This window comes from Cervus elaphus, chromosome 12, assembly GCF_910594005.1.
Source record: "Cervus elaphus chromosome 12, mCerEla1.1, whole genome shotgun sequence".
Taxonomy (NCBI): Eukaryota; Metazoa; Chordata; class Mammalia; order Artiodactyla; family Cervidae; genus Cervus; species Cervus elaphus.
Window position 1 is genome coordinate 55,652,163 of NC_057826.1, and position 24,163 is coordinate 55,676,325.

At 41.1% G+C, this 24,163-nt stretch overlaps 2 protein-coding genes across 5 annotated transcripts in view; both read left to right on the forward strand.

Annotated features, from left to right (window-relative positions):
* Window positions 1-7,926, forward strand: part of TRIP4 (thyroid hormone receptor interactor 4) — a 48,746-nt gene extending 40,820 nt beyond the window's left edge. For both annotated transcript variants that reach the window (XM_043920213.1, XM_043920211.1), the window contains exons 12-13: window positions 1,345-1,450; window positions 7,624-7,926. In XM_043920213.1, coding sequence (XP_043776148.1) covers window positions 1,345-1,450; window positions 7,624-7,691 — 174 coding nt within the window. In that variant the 3' untranslated portion in view covers window positions 7,692-7,926. The remainder of the gene's footprint in view (window positions 1-1,344; window positions 1,451-7,623) is intronic.
* A 5,258-nt stretch (window positions 7,927-13,184) lies between these two features.
* ZNF609 (zinc finger protein 609) overlaps window positions 13,185-24,163 on the forward strand; it is a 198,630-nt gene continuing 187,651 nt past the window's right edge. For 2 of the 3 annotated variants that reach the window (XM_043918924.1, XM_043918925.1), the window contains exon 1: window positions 13,185-13,397. The gene's annotated coding sequence lies outside the window, so the exon portion shown is untranslated. The remainder of the gene's footprint in view (window positions 13,398-24,163) is intronic. The other variant, XM_043918926.1, reaches the window with a different exon arrangement.

The window sequence follows — 24,163 nt, forward strand, 5'->3', positions numbered from 1 at the left end:
GCCCCACTTTTCTTTGACTGCTAAAGATCCAAAGGGTAAGGAAAAAAGAAAGTTTCTCCTTCCATCTTCATTTTTTTTAAATGCATTTTATGTATTTATTGACTGCTCTGGGCCTTGGTTGCTGTGTGAGGATTTTCTCTAGTTGCAGCGAGTGGGGGCTACTCTCTAGTTGCCTTGCATGGGCTTCACTTCATGGTCACTTCTCTCGTTGCAGCGCGTAGACTCTAAGGTACACAGTCTCAGTAATTGTGGCTCAATGGCTTAGTTGCCTCACAACATGTGGAATCTTCCCAGGAATTGAACTTGTGTCCTCTGCATAAGCAGGCGGATTCTTAACCACTGGACCACCAGGGAAGTCCCGACATTTGAATTTTCTTCCTTATTTCACTGAAACGTCCATTTTTACTCTAGAGCCTTAGATCTTTACGGGATACATCTTAGCAGGTAAATAAGAGTGGAAAATAATTTCACACTTTCTCGTTACTAGGAGAAAGGCTGCTTTGGTATTGAAGTCTGACCCATGGCCATAGTCGGCTTTAGAGTCGTATTTATCGAACATACTAAACACAAGACATCCCGAGATAGGAAATGTTGAAATACCAAGTCAGTTGCACATTGCTGGAGAGCACTTTTCTGCCAACACCCACTTGTTGCTTAAGTTGTGATTGTGTGGCCAGATATTCTTACTCTAGGTTCTGTGTCTGTCTTTGCAGAAGGAATAAAAGTCCTAAGTATTCACACAGATTCGTTTTGTGATAGGAAATCCAAAGGAGGCTTCTAAATTGTTTTCAGAATTGCTGTACCGTTACCTTTTCACCCTAAGTGAGTCTGGAATGCATCCAGCAAAACAACTTTGGCATGTTCATAGCTTTCAGAATGAATCATCTTCCTTCCCTTTAGTGAGAGAAGTGCCCTGTTGATGGTTTCTGGCAGAATTTCCACAAATGTTCTATTTTTCTTAAACCTTCCAGCGGTTCACTTGAGCTGAATCTGGAGGTGGGTGCCTGATGTTCCTAAAGGAGACCTCTGAATCTCCCAGTTCACAGTTGCTTATATTGAAAGATTAGTCAGTTTTGATTCTCTGGAAAGATGTCAAACATCTTTTTTTAAGAAGTTGTTTCCATTACAGGAAGTCACAAATGGTGGGCAAAAGACTGTATAAGAAAGCTTGGGGGAAAGTGGAAGGTTTGTTCTTGTTTATTAAGCATTATCGTCTTTACCTGGCTATGTAATGGAGAGTACTACCGTCAGAATGTTGAGGTGGATTCTGGGACATCCTTTGATCTCCTTGAAATTCAAAGTTTGTCCCAACTAGCCTGAACTTTTTATTTTTATATTTTGCAGTATCCAGACATGAGTCAAGAAGAATCTGATTCTCCATTTGTTTTCATCTGCACAAATCCCCAGGAAATGATTGTGAAGTTTCCTATTAAAGGAAATCCAAAAATCTGTAAGTCACAAGTGTCGATGGTCTATTTTTTTTTCTTTTTACCTTTTAACTTAAAATTTTTTTCTCTTTTTATCCTGTTCCATATCATCTCAAATACTTGAAGGATTAGAAAAATTCTATTTATCATATTCCTGAAACTAACACAACATTGTTAATCAACTGTTTAATATTAGAGTTACCGTTAATTAAAAAATTCTTTTTATCAATAACATTAATGTTAGGTTAACTACAGTATAGCCTTTCTGAATCATACCTTGATCCACAATTATTGGTATATGAGTGAATCACTCTAAACTTCCAGTTAGGACCCCATTACCTTTAAAATAAATATTTGTAAGCCAAAAAGAGTACATTTGCCCCACTGTACTGTTCTTATCCGTTGTTCCTCAGTATTCAATTCAAGAATAAGACTTAACTCTTTGGAGGTCCACTTCCCACTATTGCTTTGATTGCTGGTCCCAGAGGTCTGCTCTAGCTCTCTTGCTTTTCATCCTCTTTTTGAAACTTCTTGATGGTTTTCTTTTCGGTAATGTTTGCTTTTATGTGTTTGTGACCATAGTACCCTCTGCATGTTCACTTTTTAGGAAGTGCTTATGACTTTATTCTTTCCACTTCCACCCCGTCTTCAACTCCCAACTTCTCTGTTTAGTCATACAGCAGGTTCTTCTATCTCCAAGCAATCTCAGGAAACACAGAGTGGTGTCCTCTCTCTCTTTCTTACTTTTAAACACAACATGAACAGCTCTCCCATTTGCTTGCTTATGTCAGTTATTGTTCTGTCCTTTGTGACATTGCTTTCCCATTGTGTGAATTGGATGCTCCCAAGGCATGCATCATTGTCAGCTGTGCACAGGGCTACCTCACCTGGTGCCTCAGTTCAGTTCAGTCGCTCAGTCGTGTCTGACTCTTTGCGACCCCATGAACCGCAGCACACACCAGGCCTCCCTGTCCATCACCAGCTCCCAGAGTTTACCCAAACTCATGTCCATTGAGTCATGATGCCATCCAACCATCTCATCCTCTATCATCCCCTTCTCCTCCTGCCTTCAGTCTTTCCCAGTATCAGGGTCTTTTCAAATGAGTCAGCTCTTCGCATCAGGTGGCCAAAATATTGAAGTTTCAACTTTAACATCAGTCCTTCCAATGGACACCCAGGACTGATCTCCTTTAGGATGGACTAGTTGGATCTCCTTGCAGTCCAAGGGACTCTCAAGAGTCTTCTCCAACACCACAGTTCAAAAGCATCAATTCTTTGGCACTCAGCTTTCTTTGTAGTCCAACTCTCACATCCATACATGACTACTGGAAAAACTTTGTGCCTGGGGACCAACTATTTCATAAATCTATTCTATGGAGAAGTAATTCTCAGAGGGTAGTGTAAATAAAAATCACCTACAGAGCTATTAAAACACAGATTCCTGGGCCCTCAGGTAATAGTAATGCTCTTGTTAGCTGACTATACAATGGATAATACTGCTTTTGGGCACAAAATGAAATGCTTGGAGTATGAATTTAGGTGAATGTATATTCACTGCAAAATTCAGGCAACTCTGATGATTTATGAAATATATTCTTGAGATTTCCTGCAAGTCAGAAAATCTGAACATAAGTTGCCCTCGACTTACACAAATTATTTACTTCATACTTTACCTGCACTGTTACCCAAGTGGCCCTGGAAATTCTTTTTCCTTCTTCTTAACTATTTAGGATTTAAATCTTCCTTTTTTTCTCCTTTTTAAGTTGTGAAATTATACCCCTTCCTACTCTGGTGTTCCCTTAGGCCCTGAGGGCAACACTGGTAGTCAGGCTTCTCTCCCAGACCCACTGCTATTTGATCTTTAGCTCCAGTTACCTTTTCAGAGCTTCCTCCCTATCTTGGTTCTCATCTGCCGCTTAAACTCTTGTGAGAAAATGTTCTGTGTAAACAGACTTTATATATTTCTCTGAAATGTTTTACTTCAGCACTTTCTCATCTCAGAGACTCACCTTCAGCACATATATGACCTTGGTTTTTATCCACAAGGTTTAATAGGGGGAGGAGTGAGTGGTGATCTTAAGAGAAAACTTTTCCCTGTTGCTTCTATTGGTTAAGAGCTTTAAAAAAGCCAAAATGGGCTGTGTGCTTCAGGGACAGCAGGGCTGGAAAAAACTGAGACTGCAGCTTTTCCCATGGTAGACCAGGCAAGGTAAAACATGGGTCAGAAACAATAGGTAAAGGGGGTGAGGGGGGTGCGGGGCAAGAGTAGAATGACCAATCCCTGTGTTTCAGAAAAAAATTTTCTGTTGAGAGGGAGCCAGCCGGAGGATTTAGTCTGGTGTAAAGTTTTCATTCTCTCCAACTCTTCATTCCTTGATCCTTCATTCATCTTTACTATCTTTAAAAACCTTAACGCTCTGTCAGAACTTCCTTCCCTTAGGCCATAGAGGCCCACCTCCAGTTCACAGCTGGAAAAGTTCTTAATCCCACTGCCATAGGGAAAAATACATGCTTGGCTCTTAATTTGGAATGCTTCACATTTTCTTCTTAGAATATTGTTACATGAAGTGGTTAAGTTCCATGGTATTAATAATATTAGTAGTCTAGTTACAATTCTGTGCCTTAAATATTTTTTTCTCGTAGGATGCTTAGGAATTTAGCCACTCTTCATAGATTAGTTCTATGAGAAATTTATCCTAAGTTGCAAACTTCTGACTTGCAAATAAACTTCTACAATATAACTCATTTACATGTTATAGCGTGTGTATGTGTATATGTGTATGGTTTAAATTAAAAGCATATATTTTTATTTATTTATTTGGACATGTAAACTTGAGCTTGCTTGACCTGAGGATAATTGTGCTTCTTGAAGTTAAAATAATTCACAAATTGGTGTACAATATGAAATCACTTGGTTATGTGTCTGCTGAAAGAAATGCAAAACAGTTAAGTACAGTAGACTATGTAGGTTGAATGCTCAAAGAGATGAAGGAAATTTTTTACTTTAAATGAACTACATGCTTTATAAATTCATGCAAATTCTGCCTTATATCTTATGCAAAGCTTATGAAAATTCCTATGAGAATTCTATCGATTGATGGCAAATAGTTTTTTCCCTTTTAACTTCTCCCCCATCTGCTGCATATGCATTTGATTTTCTTTTAGGCACCATGATTGAGGATGTGGTTTAACACTGAAATGCTGTGCGTACTAAATGTAAAAATATTGGGGAAATACAGAAACTAAGCATTATCACTCTGCTTTTAAGAGAGTGTACAGTATATTACTGTAGTTAACTGTCCAGATCCCAAATCTTAAAAAAAAACAGGCTAACCTAGAACTCGGAGTTCAGAGGGCATCCACAATAACTGCTTCTCCATGCAAGGAGCCCCAGGTCCTGGCCTTCATTGCCCAGCTGACCTAAGGATTGCCACTATTGGCAGTCACTATGTTAGGAATGCAAAGAAGTTTTTAGTTGTAAGGAGCTCACAGATTGCTGGCACATGTATGGTTTTCTTAGGTTAGCCTAGGGGATGAAAAGGGGATGAAACACTTCTGAATCCCTGGGAGTGCCCTGGAAATCTTTCTTCCTTTCTATCTCCTTTCTCATATCAGTTTTCCATTTTATGACATCATCATTGAAGCCAGCGATTAGTTTGCCTACCCTTGAGTGCTTTCCTCCAGTGGGTTGATCTTATCTGAGCTGGTCTCACTTGAGGGCTTTCACAATCAGACTGGAGTTTTATGAAAACAATATTTGGGATATTCTTATACAGGAAAGCCTTGAGAATGTGAAGAAGGTAATGTCTCTCTTTTTTTAATATGAGGAGCCTGAAATAAATAGTTAAAAGTCTTGACTAGGGTTGCTGGTAAATATGGTAAATTAAAAGTACAACTGAGATCATAACTACGAAACACAACTCCCAAGCCTTAGCATAAATAATACGACTACTATTAATTTTTCAGAGACCTCTGAACTTACGAAGCCCTTGCATGTATTTTATTTCAATTAATTGCTTAAATGATTTAGTGTATATAAAATAAATGGTATGGTGCTTTGTATACAGAAAAGCAGTTAGTATTGGCTGTAATCCTCTCAACAACTTTGTAAGTTAGTAGAAATTTTTTCTTCCTTTCATTTTATAGTTGAGTGAACAGGTTTACAGAAGTTGTATTTTGCTCAGGTCTTTCTACCGCTAGATTTCCTGCTTTTCTCACTTTTATCACATTGCCTCAGAAACAAAGTATTCCCATTTACATTTCATTTTTAGGCCCAAGTATCATAGAGCTGCAAAGGACCTTCAGTACTGTGTAGTCCAGTTTCCTCGCAATACTGAAAAAGTTGAGGACAAGAGTGACTAGGTGACTTCCTCAAGGTTATACAGATAGGTAGTCTTAGGACTAAAACTGGGACCTGCGTCTTTTAACTTACTCAGTGCAGACAACTAGAAGTCTGGAGTCCTAGATGGAATTCTAAATTCTATCCTAACTTGTTCTAAAAAGCTTAATGAGAAGCAGTACTTCTTCATACCTCTGGGTACCACCACCTTTACAGTGGTGGTGTATGTCTTTTATGTTTATCTGATATCTGCTATTTTTGGTTACTTAGTAGTTCCCAAACCTTTACAGTAAAAGTTCTGAAATTTGCAGTACCTGCTTTCTTTAATTCATTTATTGAGCACCTACCATTTGATGGTCACTATGGTAGTCTTAGGGATACAAAGGCAAATTTGCCTCATAACAGGGCTTTTTGCCAGATAGCTGGCACATGTTTGGATTTCCAGCAAGGCAGCCTGGGAGATGAAAGAACTCCTAAGTCCCTGGGAATACTCTATGTTTCTAAAGCCCAAATTAAAATCAGCATTATTGTGACTGTTGTGGACATCATTTAGGGTCTCACTAAATGATGGTTTCTAAGGAAGCCCAGAAAAGGAAGTAATGTTATTCCAAAGGCAGGTGTAGCCCTGGAGAGATGAAGAAAAAGAGAAAAATTAAGAAAATAGGGAGGAAACTTGTTAGATTTAAGTAATTTTTTTTTCACACTGTCTTTGTGCAGTAGTCAGGACATGAATTCTTATCTTGGTTGGACAAATGAGGATACTGAAGTCCAGACAGATCAGATGACTGGTTTGTATCAGACAAAGGAGGACTGGAACCTGGATCTCTTGACTTCTCGTCCAGTGCTTCCTCTCTTGGACCTGATTACTGCGGCAAATGAAAATGACAGAGTCCAAGGGGCCGGGGTTGTGGGTATAGGACTGTAGTATACCCAGCTGCTTTTGTTTTGGTGTTTGTTTGTTTATTTACTGCCAAGGCTGAACTGAACTGTTTCTCTTCCCAGCATCAGCATCTCTGTTGATTTAAATAAGACTTTTTGTGGGAGAAAGCCACCTGCCAGCTCTGTTCTCAGACCAGACAGACAGGAGCTCTGTTAAGTTCTTCCTGAGATGGATATTTCTTAAGGCGGCTACCACTGAACTGACCTTTATCCTGGTAGATCTGAGAAGTCAGAGGTCGGAGACCACATCAGTGGAATACCTCTCATTAGGGTCACCTGGGACAGGAAGGTTGCTTGTTTTCTAACTTTAACACTTAGACGAGTCATACAGCCCATGACCTTTGCCCTTCTTAGCTGGTGATAGGGCCCCTTTGTCAGAAAAGCATTCATGTGGATTCTACCTCACTGTTTCAAGTCACTCCCCCTATTAAGTCTGAGGCAGCAAAGGAGTGAATTGAATTGCTTTTCTCACTGTGAGGGAGATTCATGCATTATGCTCAGCCAGTTAACAGGTCAGAGGAATGAGTTTCCCACTGTGTGAAATGTCTTCCTTTATCATTATGTTTGTATTCTTTAAAAACTTGCCTTAGTATCAGACACTCTGAAAAACGTGTTTTGTGGTTTTTTTTGGTTTTTTTTTTTTAAGAAACTACAAAATTAGGAATATTAACTCCTTGGATTCTTGCTGTGAATGCTCATTGTGTTTGTGTGCAGACTTTTGTGGGTCCCTGTACCGTGTTCCCACTGCTTCCTCATTCTTACAGAATGAAAACTCTGAAGTTTGAAAGTGTCTGAGTCCTGGAGCAAGATAATTGAATGTGACAGGAACACAGTAACCAGAAGACCTGAGAGACCATGAAAGATTTGCATTGCAAATATAAAAAAATAAATAACGAGGCTTCTTTTTCTCCCTTACAGGGAAACTGGATTCCAAAATCCATCAAGGAGCAAAGAAGGGGTTAATGAAGCAGAATAAAGCTGGCTGACCCAGGAAAAAAGGAACTCTACAGCATAGTGGAGTTCTGTGTACTAAAATCGCTGTCCACTGGTCTTTTGAAATTGAAGCAGCAACAAACGAAGGACTTGGCATCAGGGTTTAAACTCTCTCTCAGAATTTAAACTCTTATCAAAATCTGTATATTTTTCTTAACGAGATTCTTATGTAGTGGGTCAAAAATCTTTGGATACATTATTTATAAAAACTTATTTTAAAAATCCTCAGTCTTTTGACATTTTTCTTAGAATGATACAGAAGAAAATGGACCAAGGTGGAAATATCCTCCCTGAGGCTTGGATTTATTTTAGTTAGGTAAATTCTTAACCTAGGTTAACAATATTTTAAGGAACCACTTGAATTTTAAAGTTCCCCTCCCCCCCCAAAGTGATAGCTTGGTGGGGTGTTAGGATGTTTGAGGAATTCTGTGTTTAATACAAACAAGTGATGGGAACAAAAAGTCCCCAGACGTAACAGGTTTGCTGCTGTAATCCAGCATCTCAAGTGAATAGTTTTCAAAAACTGAGTACTTCGTTGGCAGGTTTTGGGGGGTCGGGTGGGGCTGGGGTGGGGGTATAACCTGAAGAGGCGCTGCCACTTTGTTCTTTGGTTTGAGACATTAGGATATGAGAGGATCAAGCTGGGATGAGATGGAGCCACCCGCTAAAGCAGCATGAAACGGCGCTATTTATTTTGTTGGTATTGCAAGAGTATCATTTGGATGGAGCAGTTAGAAACAAACAAAAATAAAATCCGTTCTGTAAATGCATCTAGATAACCCCAAAATGCTGAAACCAAACCCTTTAAGGCATCCATACCCCAGGAAGCTATGAGTTTTGAAAAAATAGGTTGGTTTGAAATGAGACTTTTTACTAGTCATTCTGGTCCCACTTAGTGAAGTACTTTTTTTTTTTTTCTGAGGCTGTTCAGAAGAGCTGTCAGAATCTCAGTTGCTGGCATCCTCAGGAAATTCATGGTCTTAAATGTGTATGTTCTGCTTTTTATAAAGCAGCACTACCACACGGGGAAGTTGGACTCCCTCCAGCAGTTGTGTGCATGACTTAAAAAAGGGAGCACAAGGGAGAGAAAAAAAAGTGCCCTGTGTTATGAAAAAGATTAATTTCCCCTTTCTTTAATCCTTCATATTCAGCATTTATTTGCATTGAAATTCCTCCACTTATGCATTGATGTTCACTCAACTGTGAACCCTTCTTGTTGCATGGCTCTGGGCATTGGTTTTGTGGGGGACTGATCACCCTGGATTCCCAGGGAAAACCCACCAGATTCTTGTTCTGGTGATGCAGACATGCTGTATTCTTTTTTTTTTTCTGTTCAACTTGTGTAGAGAAAGTGGAAAGGACACTAATGGCACTTTTTTAGAGGGAAAAAAGCCTCTCTCTGGCCTTCTGCAGACCCTAGTACCATTAATAAAGCCACACACCAGGTTCACTATGCAACTATGCAGTTACTAGTTTACCAAGCAGTAACAACTTGAATTCTGTGCTGGGATTGTCTGGTTTTTTATTTATTTGTTTGTTTGTTTTAATACCAAAATAAAATTGAAAGGCAGGAAGTGAAGAGCCAGGGAGCAAAAAAAAAGTTTCTCTTTATGCCTTTTTATTTGAATGACAGCCTGAACACAGAGGAGTATTGCTTGATTTTTTCCACCTGGATAGATTGTGTGTGCATGCCTAAAGAAAAACATCAGGAGATGCAAGAGTTCACGTTATGCAACCATTTTGTGTGCTGTGATAAGAAAGTTTACAAGAACTTCACAAGTTTATGAGAACCCAACCTCAGCATCCAGAATACGCAGCTGGAGCCACATGAGTAAATGGCGGAGTAACTTGGAAACTTCCCCTTTTCATGGTCAGCCTGTGAAAGCCTCCCTTCAGTTCACATGGTAGTGGTATAAGGTCTCTCTTTTATTTGTGGAGACACCCGGGAGGAAGTGTGGGAGAGACTTGGGGTAGATGGCCCTCAGTTGCTCAGTGATGAATAGCATAATTTAAAGTCTAGTGGAAATTCTTAGCAGCCCAAGTACAAACTCGCCCAGGAATAGCCTGTCTGTACTTTACAACACTTTGCACTGACCCTGTTACTCTGGAACAGCTTGGCCTGAGGGAAGGTTCACATTTCTGAGCTGGTTTTCTTCTACAGGTTAAAGATCTTACTCTCTCTTGGATGGTTGGGTTCAATGGCTGTCAGTTTGTACAGTTGCTAAAGGATTCAGCTTTTTTGTTTTTGTTTTTCTAGGCAGGACACAGTCTCAATTATATAAGCTCAAAGTAGGATATATATAAAACTGGAGACTTTGCTCTGTCAGGATTTAGAAGGCTTTGGCCATGCAGACAGATGTTTAGAATGCAGTGGGGGGTTGGGGTGGGGATGGGGGGGTGGTTTGCTTGCTATAGCTAATCTGGAGAAAGAAAACTAGGAAAAGCCGGAAGTTTACAGAAACCCATTTTTTCCTTAGGGAGTAGGTGTAAAAATTTCAGTCTTTAAAGATCGCTTTTATAAATAATTATAAAGTTATGGCTTTTTATGAGTTATAACCCCTAATCTCTTTCCATTTTAACTACTGTCTCTACTAAAGCCCGTTTATGTGGATTTCATTTCATTTGGTTCATTTGGTAAGTTTGTGTGTGTGTGTGTGTTTTTTAATGCCTTTGCTAGAGCTCCTAGCCAAGACTGAGACAGTATTGGGGTTGTTCTCTTGCCCAGTTAGAAAAGGCCAGTAAAAAAGCAAGCATCTATTAAACTAGAGAAATCAGCTAACTTCAGTTTATTAGGCCTGGGGGGAGGAAAGAAAGTCCTGTGGTGAAGGTTTTTTTTTTTTTTTTTCCCTTGAGATTCAAATAGCAAGTGCACATCTGCTGTTGTCAGCTTCTGTGAATGTGTTTGGAGGGAGGTGATCCATATCACAGGCTCCAGCAGCATCAAGGGATCTAGCATGTGGAGGGCTTTCTACTTCTTTCAGGCAGAGAAGAAAGAACATGGCCACAGTGCCACCCTCTCACACAAAGAAACTTGTGTAAATGTGCATCCATTTATGTTTGTACACATAATGGGGATTAATTCATGGGGTGAAACGTCATAGACTGATCAGATTTCTGTTGTGACAATGGAGAGTCTAGGACAAAAACCTAGTAAATATTGTACCTTGACTCGGAGTCTGGTAGATAGGTGAGGTGGAGATGGTGACTGAGAATGTGTAGATGTGTCACAAGAAGGGAGTGAGGTGTTGGATCAAGGGGTAAAAAATGTCAATACGGAAGATCTGAGAAGCGTCTAGAGCTGTACTGTCTAATATAGTAGCTACATGTGATTATTTAAGTGAAATTAAGAATTCAGTTCTTCAGTCACAGTACCATATTTCAAGTGTTCACATAGCTACATGTAGCTAATGACTTCTGAATTGGGCAGCACAAGTATAGAATAATTCCATCATTGCCAAAAGTTCTATCAGACAGTCCTTGTTTGAAGTAGAAGTCAGCACACTTTCTCTATAAAGGGCCAGACAGCAAGTATTTTAGGCTTCCCAGGTTATACGGTCCTTGTTACAACTATTCAACTTTGCTATTACAGTGCAAGTGAAATGAATCCATAGATAATACATAGGTGAATGAGCATGGCTTATGAGCCACTAAAACTTTATTTATGAACACTGAAATTTGAATAACATATTAATATAATTTTCACATGACAAAATAGTCTTCTGGTTATTTTTCAGCCATCTAAAAATGTAAAAACCATTCTTAATTTATGGGACATACCAAAGCAGGTATTGCCCCAGATTTGACCTGCGGGCCTTATTTTGCCAAACCCTGGTCTAGAGGAACAAGGAGTCAAAACTGAAGATTCTTTTACTGTATAGGACCTCAATTGCTTGAAAATTTTTAATGATACTTCTAAGCTTGAGAAATTTCTCTAAAACTTCACTGTAGGAATGTTTGCTTTCCTTTGTTCCCCATTTTTGCAATTCACTGTTTTCCAGTGGTACAGTCATGCTCTTCAGAAGGAGATGCCACTCTAGTGTTAACTCTTAAGTCATACCTGTCTCAAATCTAACCCTTCTCTTTGTCTACCTGCAAGTAGCTGAATCCTCACTTGAAACATCATCACCTGGGGTCAGTTTTGTTCTTGTACTGTCCTAGAAGAAGCTGAATATGAGTGGATCAAGGGGAGATTATTTTTCCTAGGCCAGAGCAGCTTAGTGTTCATCTTTAGCCATTACCCCCTGACACACACACATACACTTTTTGCATGCATATGTGGAAATGGAGAGCAAAGGGGTTTTATGATCTGCCTTTATCCCCAAATCACAGGCTATCTTGAGTGGTACTGTTGAAGGATGCCTCAGGGTAAGGGAAAGGAAAGATAAAAACTGCAGAGCTAGGACTTCCTGGGGTCCAATGGTTAGGACTTCAAGCTTCCACCACAGGGGACACGGATTTGATCCCTTCTCGGGGAAGTAAGATTCCAAGTGCTGGAGAGTGCAACCAAACAAAACCGCAGAGCTGACTAAGATGGCAAGGACACAGGAAGGACATAATTGAGGCTAAGACTTGAGAATTAAGATAAGTTTCTTCTTGCTACAAAAGGGAGTGGACGTTTTAGGGAAGAGGTGGTGAAGAGTATGATGAGTTTCCTGAGTGAGAGGTAGGTGGGAGGGTTCACTTAAAGAAGAGCTGAATGCCTACTAGAAAGTGTGCTGGGCAATCAGAGGAATGGCAGATAAAAGCTAAAGTCGTTAGAATGATGTGTTGGAAAAGGACAAAGTAGGACTTAGAGATAATAAAAACCAAGATTTGGTGATAAAGGGGTGGCAAGGTGAAAGGTGATATTAGAAGGATTAGAAATGGGTGCTTTGAAGAGGAAAACTTGGTGGTAATCCTAAACAAGAAATTGGAGAACAAAGGATAAATTAGGGGTTGCTATTTTGCTGAACCAAGAGATAAAGTGGATGAAACCACGATGAGCTGTGCTGGCTCTTCGGTTCTTTGTGATGTTCACGTTCAGACAGGCCCTTTACGACCCTTTGCTCTCCCAATGGTTAGACACCTACAGAACTGGTGTCTTCCGTATTTTAAGGTACGATACTTCCCCAGAGACCTCTCTGCGAGGAAGTCTGGTCCAGCGAGAGTTCTTTCCACGAGGAGAGAGCGTTAGGTTCGAGCTCTCCAATCCACGCTTCTTCGAGTTTATCTCTGTTTTAACCGGCTTGCCGGGTTTTCCAGCATTCCCAGAGCTCCGAGTCTCTAACCCGGGCTCCGAGTCTCTAATCCGGGCTCCGTGTGACAGCGCGTTCCGAGACCCAGGATTTGGCTCCTCCATCCAGGTTCCGGGTTTCCTCTGCGCTCTACGGCTCCAGACGGCACAAGGATCCGGATCCGAGGGCCCGGTAGTCCAGTGTCCGGGTCTTCTGGGCGGCCCTGGTTGTCCCGGATCGCGGCGGCGGCGGCGGCGGCGGCGGCGGCGGTGGCGGCGGCTGAGGGACCCGCGGCCCCGGACACAGCGGCACCGGCGGGCGGGGCGGAGCGGCGCGAGGAGGGGGCGGAGAGCCGGAGCCGAGGCGGGGTGGGGAGGGGGGGAGGGGCCGCGGGAACGGATGGCGGCCTGGGCCCCGTAGCAGCAGCGGCTCTACGGCCCGGGGCCCAGGCGGGCGGAGGTGGCGGCTCCCGGGACCGGCCGCGCGGTGAGTCCGGAGCTTTGTGTGGAGCCGGGGCTGGGGGAGGAGAGAGGCGGCGGCGCTCAGGGGGCCGGGGATAGCGGCGCCTGACGGAGGAAGTGGGGGTTGGGGGGCCGGGGAGGAGCGAGGAGAAGGTGTGTAGGGCGGGGGGGCGGGGGTCGTTGCCTGGTTGGGGGAGGGGGCGTCGAGGGGCGCAGGGTGAAGTTCAAAGCGTGGCCAGGGCTGGTTCAGGCTGAGGGTAGGGGTGCTCGAGAGGGGATTAGGGTCTGGCCAGGTTGTGGGGACAGGCCAGAGAGTTCCCGAGGCGAGTCTGGGTATCTTGAGGGGGCCCGGGTCGACTGGAGCTAGTGAGGGAGTTAGGGGGGTTCAGGGCGAAGGGCTGGGAGCCGGACGTGCGCGTGGCCCAGGAGGGGGGAGCAAGGTGGCTGGGAGTGTGCAGTAAGTAGGCTGTGGGTGTGTGCTCCTTCCAGGCTTCAGGTCACATTTCCTCCTGTCCTTTTCTTCAAGATGGAGGGATTCCTGGGCCTGGCCTTAACTGCTCTCCTAGTGCCCCCGGGAGGGTCTGTGACCCTGTCCTGTTTGGAAAACCCGTGCTGCCCTCTTTTCCCTTTATGTGTAATTACGGTTGGATCATCTCTGGGCTTTGCTCAGATTCTCCTTCCTCCCTCTGGGGTTGAGGAGGAGGAGACACATCTGACCAATTAATGTGTGTTTGTGAAACAGGCAGCAGCAAACAGTCATTTCAGCTTCTAGGAATTAGGCTCACACAGGGTGGAGAGATCAGAGCCCTTCAGGGGGAATATTTCTGAACAAATCACAGATGATTAAATTCTCTAAGAAACAGCTTCCTATCTAAATGAGAGTGGGAAAGATGGGGGAGAAAGCCTGTCTGTTTCCAGCCTTGTGTCCAGAGCCCCAGGGGTTGAGGAGAGTCCCCAGTCCCCCCACAGGCCTCTCTTTTCTCTATGAGGCTTTGGTCTGCAGCCTTGAGTTAATTTCACCCCTGCTGCTTTGTCTTGGGGGAGGGAGTGCTGGTTTAGGCTGTTGTGAGGAGATGACTGTTTTGCTGCCACACACAATAGTCGTGTCATTTTATCGGGAGAGCTACCCCAGGGCTGAGAACTGCTGCTGCAGAGATAAACCGGTCCCTCTCACCCGCCTATTGTGTACACAGTGAAGGTCATAGGTTCAAGTCTTGTCTGAGAGCTTTGGATAGGCTCCATCTCCCAGGCTCCTCAGTGCCATTTTCTTCCTTTTCCAGACTGGGGCTTGCCATTGGAGGAGGCCAGACAGAAAGGCTCTTCTTTTTGAGTGAGGAACAATGCAGAGCTCATTGGCACACATTTTTCAGAAGAATAGGGAATGCCAGCCATGTTGTGCCTGCCTCTTTGGCTAGCCTGTACTAAGTTGAGGAGAAATAGTGGCTGGGAGACTCAATCCTGAGATTTGTGTCAGACTTCTAAGGAAAAAGACTCTAAGCTGGTTCAAGCCAGCCAATTTAATCCTTTTTATAGAGATGGGACACTCCTACAAAGATGTTTGTTTATTTGTTTAGGAATACCACTAAAAACCTGTGCAGGGTTAAGATAGGGAGTCACGGATCAAGTACCTTTTTAATGGGGACTTCCTGGTTAGAATAATTGCACAACAAAAAACCCCACAGAATTTGCCTATCTGGGCAAGAGCTGGGGGAACCAAAATAACTTTCCTTTTTATCTTTAATTCTGATGAAAGGATGTGACTCGCTCATTGTGCAGAAAATCCATATGTGTGTCTGTGTTCGGGAGAAATTTGCCAGAGTAACATAAAAAAAATTGAGATCTTGGGAGTTATTAATGAGAGAAGGATGAGAACAAGCTAGAAGAAACCCCATCCTTGTATTTACCTCATAGAAATGCCCAAATAGTACTATTAGTTGAGTACTTCGGTACTGTTAGTTGGGTAAACAATTGTTAGGGACTAGAGATGAGGTTTCCCTTTAGGACATTAAAGAAAACTTTTCTTTGAAAAGAGATTAGAAATCAATTGTCATTGTGTCATTGTGAGAGGACAGTTGTACACAATATACACTGTACACAGTAGCCAGCCAATTCTTACAGGGTGTCATTGAAGAGGAACTTGAGCCTTTGGTTGTGGTAGGGGTCTTTCCGAGGCCCTCAGTCTGACCACGTTGCCTCCCTTTTTTCTTTATTTCAATGAGTTTCTTGAAAATGATGGCTTGCCACTTAAGTGTTAGGCTTTGTTAGGAGGGAACAGGTTGTTCTGATCTTTATATTTCTTGGTGACAGAAGTGTCTTAAGGTCTTGCTAGAGGTGTTGTCTGTCTTTAGACTGTTTCCAACTGTGTGTCCTAGGTCCCTGAGTGAAGTCAGCTAAACTGAGTCCAAAACTTTTTGCTCTTGGGCTGTTGACTTTCATTTCTGAATCCTGTCAGGTGACAGTGAAGGCAGAAGCCTCAGATTAAATTTGCCCTGATTAGATTTAGTGGTTTCAGAATTGGGCCCTTGCCACAAGGAAACTTACAAGCCTTCTGATTGTGACCATGTTTCAGAGCACACTTTGGATTTTTTTCCCCCCAGCTTCTTGTTAGAAAATGTTTCCTTGTGAGAGGTCTAGATAGCTGGACAGATTAGTGCTTATTTTGTGTGAGGATATGGAAGCATAATTTTGGCTTCTGGTAGTAATTATGTTGCAATTAGCATATAGCAGCTAAATGACTGGAACAGGATAATTTGTTGAGGGGTTTACTGATTGCTCCGTCAAGTGGAAGTGCCACTCCTTACTTATTTGACTCAGAATACCACTGCCTGGGCCCAGCCGTGGAGACCTAACAAGTACAGGAATGACGTGTGGTCTCCAGAAGTTCTCTGCTTTCTCTCTTATTACTGCCAGGTACAATAGAACCTTCTAGTGCCACTTTCTCCTGCTCATAGGTACCTAAGCAATTGTTATTTCCCTTGTGGAAACTGGTCGTGAATGGGAATACTGCCAGACAGATGGGGCTACTCTGAGATGAGGCAGCCTTATGTTGTGTGGCAAATTTTCTTTTAAGCAGCTGAATTCTCACTTCTGCCTGATTTTTAAAAATCAGTTTCCTTAAAAAAAAAAAAAAAAAAACTTGCAAAATACAAAATCACATAGTGACTAAATATACCTTTGTGATATCTCATAAAAGTTGGCTGTGACAGACAAAATGAAGATAGGCAATGCTGATTGGCATGTTCTGGGCCCAGTAAGAGTCAGTGAAGGGCTCTTTTCACTAGGGAACAGGTAATTCACCAAAGCACCTGCCTGGCTGGGCATGTGGAATTGGCAGCAGCTGTGCAGCTGAAGAGGGATTATTGAGCAGGTGGTTAAAGAATCACATGCCACAGTGACAAGAAAATACTTGGTCTTCCGTGGTTTAGGTTCAGTTCATATGTGTGAAATTCTTCTTTGTTTCACATTTCTTAATGCCTGATGCTGGTGTGTTAGTGAGGCGATAATGAAATAAAGAGAAGAGATTCTTCCTTCTCTGTATTTCTTTTAGATTACTGAGTAGCATGCCTTAGACGTGGTCCTAAACGGTCCTATTGTATTTCTGTGAGTTCTGGCTTTATGCCCTGTGAATGGGAAGGAAATAATGGTAATTCAGTGTTTCTAGCACTTGTTTATTAGGGGGATAGGGAAGGAGAAAATTCTTTGCTTTTAGTGTGGTGAAAAAGATTTAGCCCACTGGGAGGATACCCAGCAGGTTTTGTGCAAAGGATGTAATTGATTTTTTTGTGTTAAGTCTACCTGACATGGCTTACTCAAGACGTTCACATGTGTTTTTATTTTATGAATGTAATTCTCCACATGAAGTTTGCATCTGTTCTGTTGTTTGTTTTATTCCATTTTTAGTTTCTCCCAGCACCTTTATAACTCTTTTTTTCTGGCTTTGAGTTTAACATCACTGTTAGAATCAAGTCATCACCAGAGGGCTACATCATGTCAAGGAAGTAGCTCAAGTAAATATTTATCTTAGAAACAAGTGTAGCATTTCCTATAACTTGGAGGAGGACTTTCTATTTTGAGGTTTTCTGCAAATTCCCAGATTTTCCTCCCAGGATATCATCATCTTCTGTTAATGTGATTTCATTTTTCTTTCACATGTTCATGCCACTATAAGTGGCAGTGCTGTGGAGCCTAAAATTTATAAACAAGCATCTTGATGTTTATTTTGTGACTTCTCTGGTGTCCTCCAGTCATTTTCTGTGTTAGGCTAACAAACTGTGTGCTTGAAACACACGCATGCGCACACATAACACACATGCAACCTAATTGAATTCACAAGGTATTAATTAACAGTTGATTGACAGGAAAGAAGATGTGGTAACTTTTGGAGTTCAGAAATCACTTTTCCAAGTGAAGTGAAGGCTTAGATCTGTTTGTTAGAAGGATTGAGACAGATTTGGATATTATAGATGGAAGGATAGATTGATTTTTTTTATTGATTCGGGGAAAAGGGAGGCAAACAGTGGACCACTGCAGAGACAGGGACATTTGCAAGAATCTGTTTACACCTAGTTCGTAGCCTAGCTTTGAGTAGCAGCCTAGCCATTATTTGTATAATTTCACTTCTGGGAAAGAATATAAACTTCTCTATTTCCCTATATGAAGCCATCACAGGTGTGTGTTTGTTTTAAACTGTTCACAAAGCACTGTGTATTTTCCTAGCATTCTCAGTAGTTTGCTTCCTCCTGTTTTTCCCCCTCCCCCATGGCCCCTCCACATTGTCTGCTCTGAAGACTTCTCCAGCAGCTTGGAAACACTCTAATTACTGTAGCTATTATAGTCACAACCCAGATCTTCCACCTCCTTCCCACTCACCCCTTTCTGTCTTCCTTCCCCCTCCTCTTGCTCTAGCAGCAGGAGTTGAACTGCAGTCTCATGAGCACAGTCAGATCTATGAATGAGCTTTATATCTTGTCAAGGCAGAACTCCAGATCCAACAGGGCTGATTTTTCATGGTTCTCTTGCTGTTTGTTCTTGGATCAGAGTCCCAGAAATAAGAGATGGCAAATACCTATTAGGTCATATCTAATCCATCACTCAGGAGCAGACCTGTGATCTTTCTTTTGTCTCTTTAAGAATTTTTTCCTTCTTTTGCAGGTGAGAACTGTCTGATGCCAGGCAAACTCTGAAACTGCTTTCTTTTTATTGTGCTCTCTGGTCATTAGTATCAGGCCAGCTTTGCTCTTGGATTTTTATTCTTATCTCATTTTCAGGGTTACTTGCTCCCAGCAGAGTCTCCACCCTCTTCAACTCAGTCCTCTCTTCTTGATTGCTGGCGCCACTTGTGTGTATGTGGGTTCCTTTTGTAAAACCATCAGTTATCTGTGCCAGAAGTTATCACTTCTCAAACCTTTGCCACAAGAGTCATTGTGGCACCCTCTTAAGGAGTTGCATTTGATGAAAGCACAGGACACAAATACCGGCAGGTGATAATTAATAAAATGGCTCAGAAAACATGTGCCAAGTTGTGCCCTTAGGAAAGCATGTACTATGTGAACAAATGCTTCTTCTTTCTGTTTGATTTGGGGTACTTCCTGGTCTAACCCTTTGTTCTCTTCATATGGATAAATTTTATTTTTTGTGGCTTCGTTACAGTTACTTATTTTCTGATTTAATAGTGTAAAATGTTTGCTAATATGGCTTTTTAAAGCATAGAGGAAAAAGCATGGAATTGTGCACCATAAATCCCAGATTCTGATCACTGTATTGCCTCTAACAAGCTGTGTAACCTTGTGCTAGTCCCTCCTATGTTTTCCTTTTCCCTATTTGTAAAATGAGCATATTAGACATGATCATCTCTAAAGGTTCCATGTAGTGTTGAATTTTATGATATCAAGATTTTGATGAAAGAATGGGGCAAAAATGATTAAGCTTTTTTTTTTTTTTTTAAATCGTGTCAGTATTTAGAAGGGCAAATAAGTGCAACCTTAGTTCCAGGGACTCTCGCTTCTCTTTGATATGTGTATACTGTTTTTTGTTGTTTTTTTTTTTTCCCCCACTAAGCTGTCTTCTTTTGGAGAGTCTTGTACCCTCATTCTGCAGGTTCACCAGTTTGTCAAATATATCTTCTTCTAGCTTGCTCCAGCTATAGCAGTGGGGATCAGAAAGCTGCAGAAAAAGAACCTCAGCTTGGGAAAAGGAAATCAAACCTAGAAGGATTTACCTGATATCAATAGGAAGTAATTTTGTGTAGTCAGCCAGGGATTTAAGATCTTTAAATCTCTTATATCTGAAATCTTTAACCAAATGGGACTGATATTGGAGGTGGGATTGGGCATTTTTCTGTTTCTGTCCAGTTAGTGGGAAACCTACTTTGAATTAATTGGGATTGCATAAAAGTTGCCCACTGTTTTATTTAGAAAATAAAATTGTTATTTTTAATGCTCGAATGCAAAATCGGCAGTTTGACCAACAAGAGGGAATCTCTGAAATACCCCCTAAAAGGGACTGAGCAATCTGAAGCTGATGGGTGACTTTAGGAACTTTGAAATTGGTAATATATTTGATCCTTGAACAACACAGGGGTTGGGGTGTCCCCTCATCCCCAGTGAAATAAAAATATCCTCGTATAACTTTGTAGTTGGCCTTCCAGTATCCAAGGTTCTAACCAGCTTTGATTGTGCAGTACTGTAGTATGTATTTATTGAAAAAAAAAATCCAGATAGACATGGACCTAACATCACAGTTCCAACTCGTATTGTTCAAGGGTTAACTGTGATGTTAGGAAGTCTTTGCTTTCAAGTAGTTTAAAGGAATAAAAGTGTATAACCTAGTTGTTAAGCCCCCAAGTTAGAATTTTAATCAGCATTTCCCAGTTAATTTTTGGATTTGGAACTTGCAATAGCAGCTTTTTATTGAATGTTAAGAAGGTGATGGTCTTTTCTTTCTTTTGAGGGAGTGTATGTTAACATAACAAAATCACATGTTTAATCTACCTTTGAACATTGGAAGAAGCATTCAGTGTTCTTAAATTTGTACTTAAAACATCCATCAGTCCGTAATAGAAAAATTTGGTGGGAGGAACTATTGTTTATTTTGGACTCAAAAAGTCCTGGGAGTGTTCTGCTTTATTCCCTGCCATCTGTAGCGCATTACTAATTCTCAGGTAATCTAAAAGTTATTTTGGGAAGTGTTCCACTTGAATGAGATTTTTGAAAGATTTGTATTAGAAATATAAGTGGCTTTTGTAGATAGATTTTTTTTTTCCCCAACTGTCTGGGTTTTGAATTGGACAGTGGCCAGAATAGGTGCTGTGCAACCTTTGGAAATCGTACTGCACCGTGATTGAAATCCAAATCTGGCAGTTAGGCCATTGCATTGTATGCTGACACCACATTGCATGTTAGTACCTGTAGTTTCTTAGGCTGTGGTTCAGTATTTATAGAGTAAGGCAGCATTGTCTTTTCTATGTACACAGTAAAGCCAGTGGGTTTTTGGTATGTTACCAGAATGTTCCTGGTAATATTCCTAGGTGAGCTCTTTGGGTTTGGTTGGGATGAACATTCATGGGAGCAGTAGTGAATTCAGGAATGTACCTTGTAAACTGCAGTTACAAATTCTGAGGTTTCATGTGAAACTCAGCAAGAATGGTATTAGCAATGGAGCTAGAGAAATTGGAAGAGACATTGAAATTGTGAGGCTCACCGAGTCTATGAATCTGAATGGTATAGAGGAAAGGGGGAATTTTTTTTCTACTTGGTATTTGCTTTCAAATGTACCTCCAGTCCATCATTTCTGGAATTTGCTTACCCTTTTCCCTGCTAAGCATTACAGTTCTTCCATTTGCCATGACACAAAACTTTGGGTTTGTATTTTGTTCTTTTTTCTTCCTTAGCACCTCATCTTATCATTCACTAAATTTGAATCATTCTAGATATCTTTTCATTTGGCGTCGCCTTTTCACCTGACCTAGTTTAGGCCTCCATATTGTGTATTATTGTAGTAACCTCATGGTTAATGCTTCTTTTTGTATTACATGTCATATACTGCTGTATTATTATTATTATAGTTTTTATTTAGTTTATACAGACATCCCTTTCTTACTGGGCTTCACGGATACTGCATTTTCTACAAATTAAAGGTTTGTGGCAAGCATGTTTGTTGGCACTGTTTTTCCAACATTTGTTCTCTTCATGTCTCTGTGTCACAGTATTTCTCTAGTTCTTATAGTATTTCATACTTTTCATCATTATTATATTTGTTACGGTGATCTATGATAGTGATTTTTGACGTTACTCCTATGACTTGCTGAAGGCTCAGTTGATGGTTAGCATTTTAAAATTAAGGTATGTACATTGTGTTTTCAGACATAATGTTATTGCATACTTAATAGACTACAGTATATTATAAATATAACTTTTATATGCACTGGAAAGCAAAAAATTTGTGTGACTTGATTTACTATGATATTTGCTTTCTTGTTGTGGTCTGGAACTGCATCCCTAGTATCTCCAAGGTTCGCCTCTATTTATTGAACACTGTGTGCCAGACCAGATGTGGTCTCTGTCTATTCATGACTTACACATCTAGTTGGGGAAAACAGCAATCAATTAATGAATGTATGATTATGAGCTGAAGTGCTCTGAAAGGAAAGAATTTGTTTCTAGAAGAGTATGTAGCAAGGAATCCTAGTGTGGACTTTTCAAAATGTAGTTCTGATTATTTTACTTCTTTGCTGAAAACGTTTAATGACTCCTTGTTGCCTATATAGGCCAGCACTCAATATCCTCTATAAGTCTGACCAACCCTGGCCTTCTTCAGTCTCATTTCATTTATTTCTCACTCTTTTTACAGCCATTCCTTCTGCTTACCTTGCATTTTTCAGTCTCAACACCTTAGTTTTTTTCTTTTCTTTTTTGTTGGAATGCCCTTCCCTGCTCCAAGGCATTCAACTTCAAATCTGACTCTTCCTTCAACCTACCAAAAAATTTCATCTCCTTCCTGAAGACTTTCTTAACTTTCTTCTTCCTATCTACCTGTGTCTAACAGAATTGATTTTGTATTCTTCTGTATCTCTTTAACTCTTTGCTAGGATCTTTGTTAGAGCACTGTGTCATACCCTGTCTTTGATTATAATTAGATGTGAATATGTTTTTTCCTCCTTCATTCTAGACTCCATAAGAGACCTGAGTCTCCTGTTTCCCCTGACTTTGAACCCAGTGCTTTGAATATAACTTTATTATGTAATGCTTGCTGAATTGAATTGGAATTTGTTTTTTTGAAGATGGAAACTTCTTGAGATTTCTTTTTTCAGAACTCTCTCTGTGTTAAGATAACTTGCATCTAACACATTTTGTCCCAAACTGAATAACCTGGGAACAAGGTGCAGACTACGAAAGCCTTCAGAAATCCTTCAGACTCAGGGACAATCATGTGTCGCCCTTAGTTGCCTGCAGTAGTACTGTGGTTCCGTATATCCTAGTTGATGGAGGAATTGGGGTGAGGAGAGGTAGTACGTGACAAACAGAAGTAATGTAGGTCAGGCACGGGAACCAGACTGATTCTGTTAGAGGAGCACAGGCATTGTTGGGCCCTCTGGATATTGTTGGTCTCCAAGAGGTCTTTTTAGTTTTTCTTATTTACTTCTTTCATTCCATAAATATTTACTGGAGTCCTACTATATGTGAGGTCCTGTCCAAGCTGCGTAGGATCTATCAGTGAGCAAAATAGATAAAAAATGCCAACCCCATGGATCTTGTCTTTTAACAGAAGGAAATAGAAATAAGCACAATTAATAATTATATAGTATAAAGAGAGTGATAATTGATGTGGGAAAAAATAGAACAGAGTAAGGAGGGTTAGTAGTGTAGAGGAGGGATAGATGAAGGAGGTAGGAAGCTTGCAGCTTTAAATAAGATGATCAGAGTCGGCATCTTTGAGAAATATGGTGCTAGTATGTTACTGGGTTGTTAAGCACTTCCCTGGGGTTGCTGAATGCTCTTCTGCCCAGAAGAGAGAAAGAGGCACTGTCTGTAGTTGTTCCAAAGGGTCTAGCCGACAGTGAGGGGGAAATATGTTCTTTTTTCCTGGCTGCTTCTCTGACTGGCATTCCTGGAAGTTAATCATGGTGAAAATTGGCCGTCATGTCTGGAAGACACCACGGGTAGAACAGAAGGTCTTATAGCCAGTTTCCCTGAGGAGTGGTATTTGACCCTTGGGTACCTTGAGTAATAGGTGAGTTGGGCTTCGGAATTTTCTCCTTCCTCAAGGAAAAGCTCAATATCACGATCATCCCTCTTTCTGGTGTGGTCTCAGCAACTCTGGGGGTTGGGGTAGCTCATTAAAAATAAGCTTTCAAAAAAAAAAAAGCTTTCAAAGACTATACACTTTGCTCCCAGCCTAAAATTTTAATTTTGAGGTTTGTGTTATTTTGATTTCCTCTCAATGCATACCTGGCTTTGTTCTGGAAGTCTCAATACCTAATTCATCAGCCTGAGGGTGAAGATGTCTTGTGATGTCTTGCTGCTCTCTTGTTTGGCTTGTGTTTTGTAAACTTTCTTATAGTTCCCTTGCTTGCTCTTTCCTAACCCTTCTACTGTTTCGTTATTTTTCCTGTTACCTCTTCCCTTTTTTCTTTACATGAAGTTGATAGGCAACAAAAATCCCTTAGGCCAGACTGCTGTTTGGTAATTGACTAGAAGCTAAAATTCCTACCTAATGTGTAGAGATGTAATGTCTTATTTCTGTCCTTGGGTTATGTAGAATGCTCCTTGTGGACATCAAGCTCTCAGCCTGTTT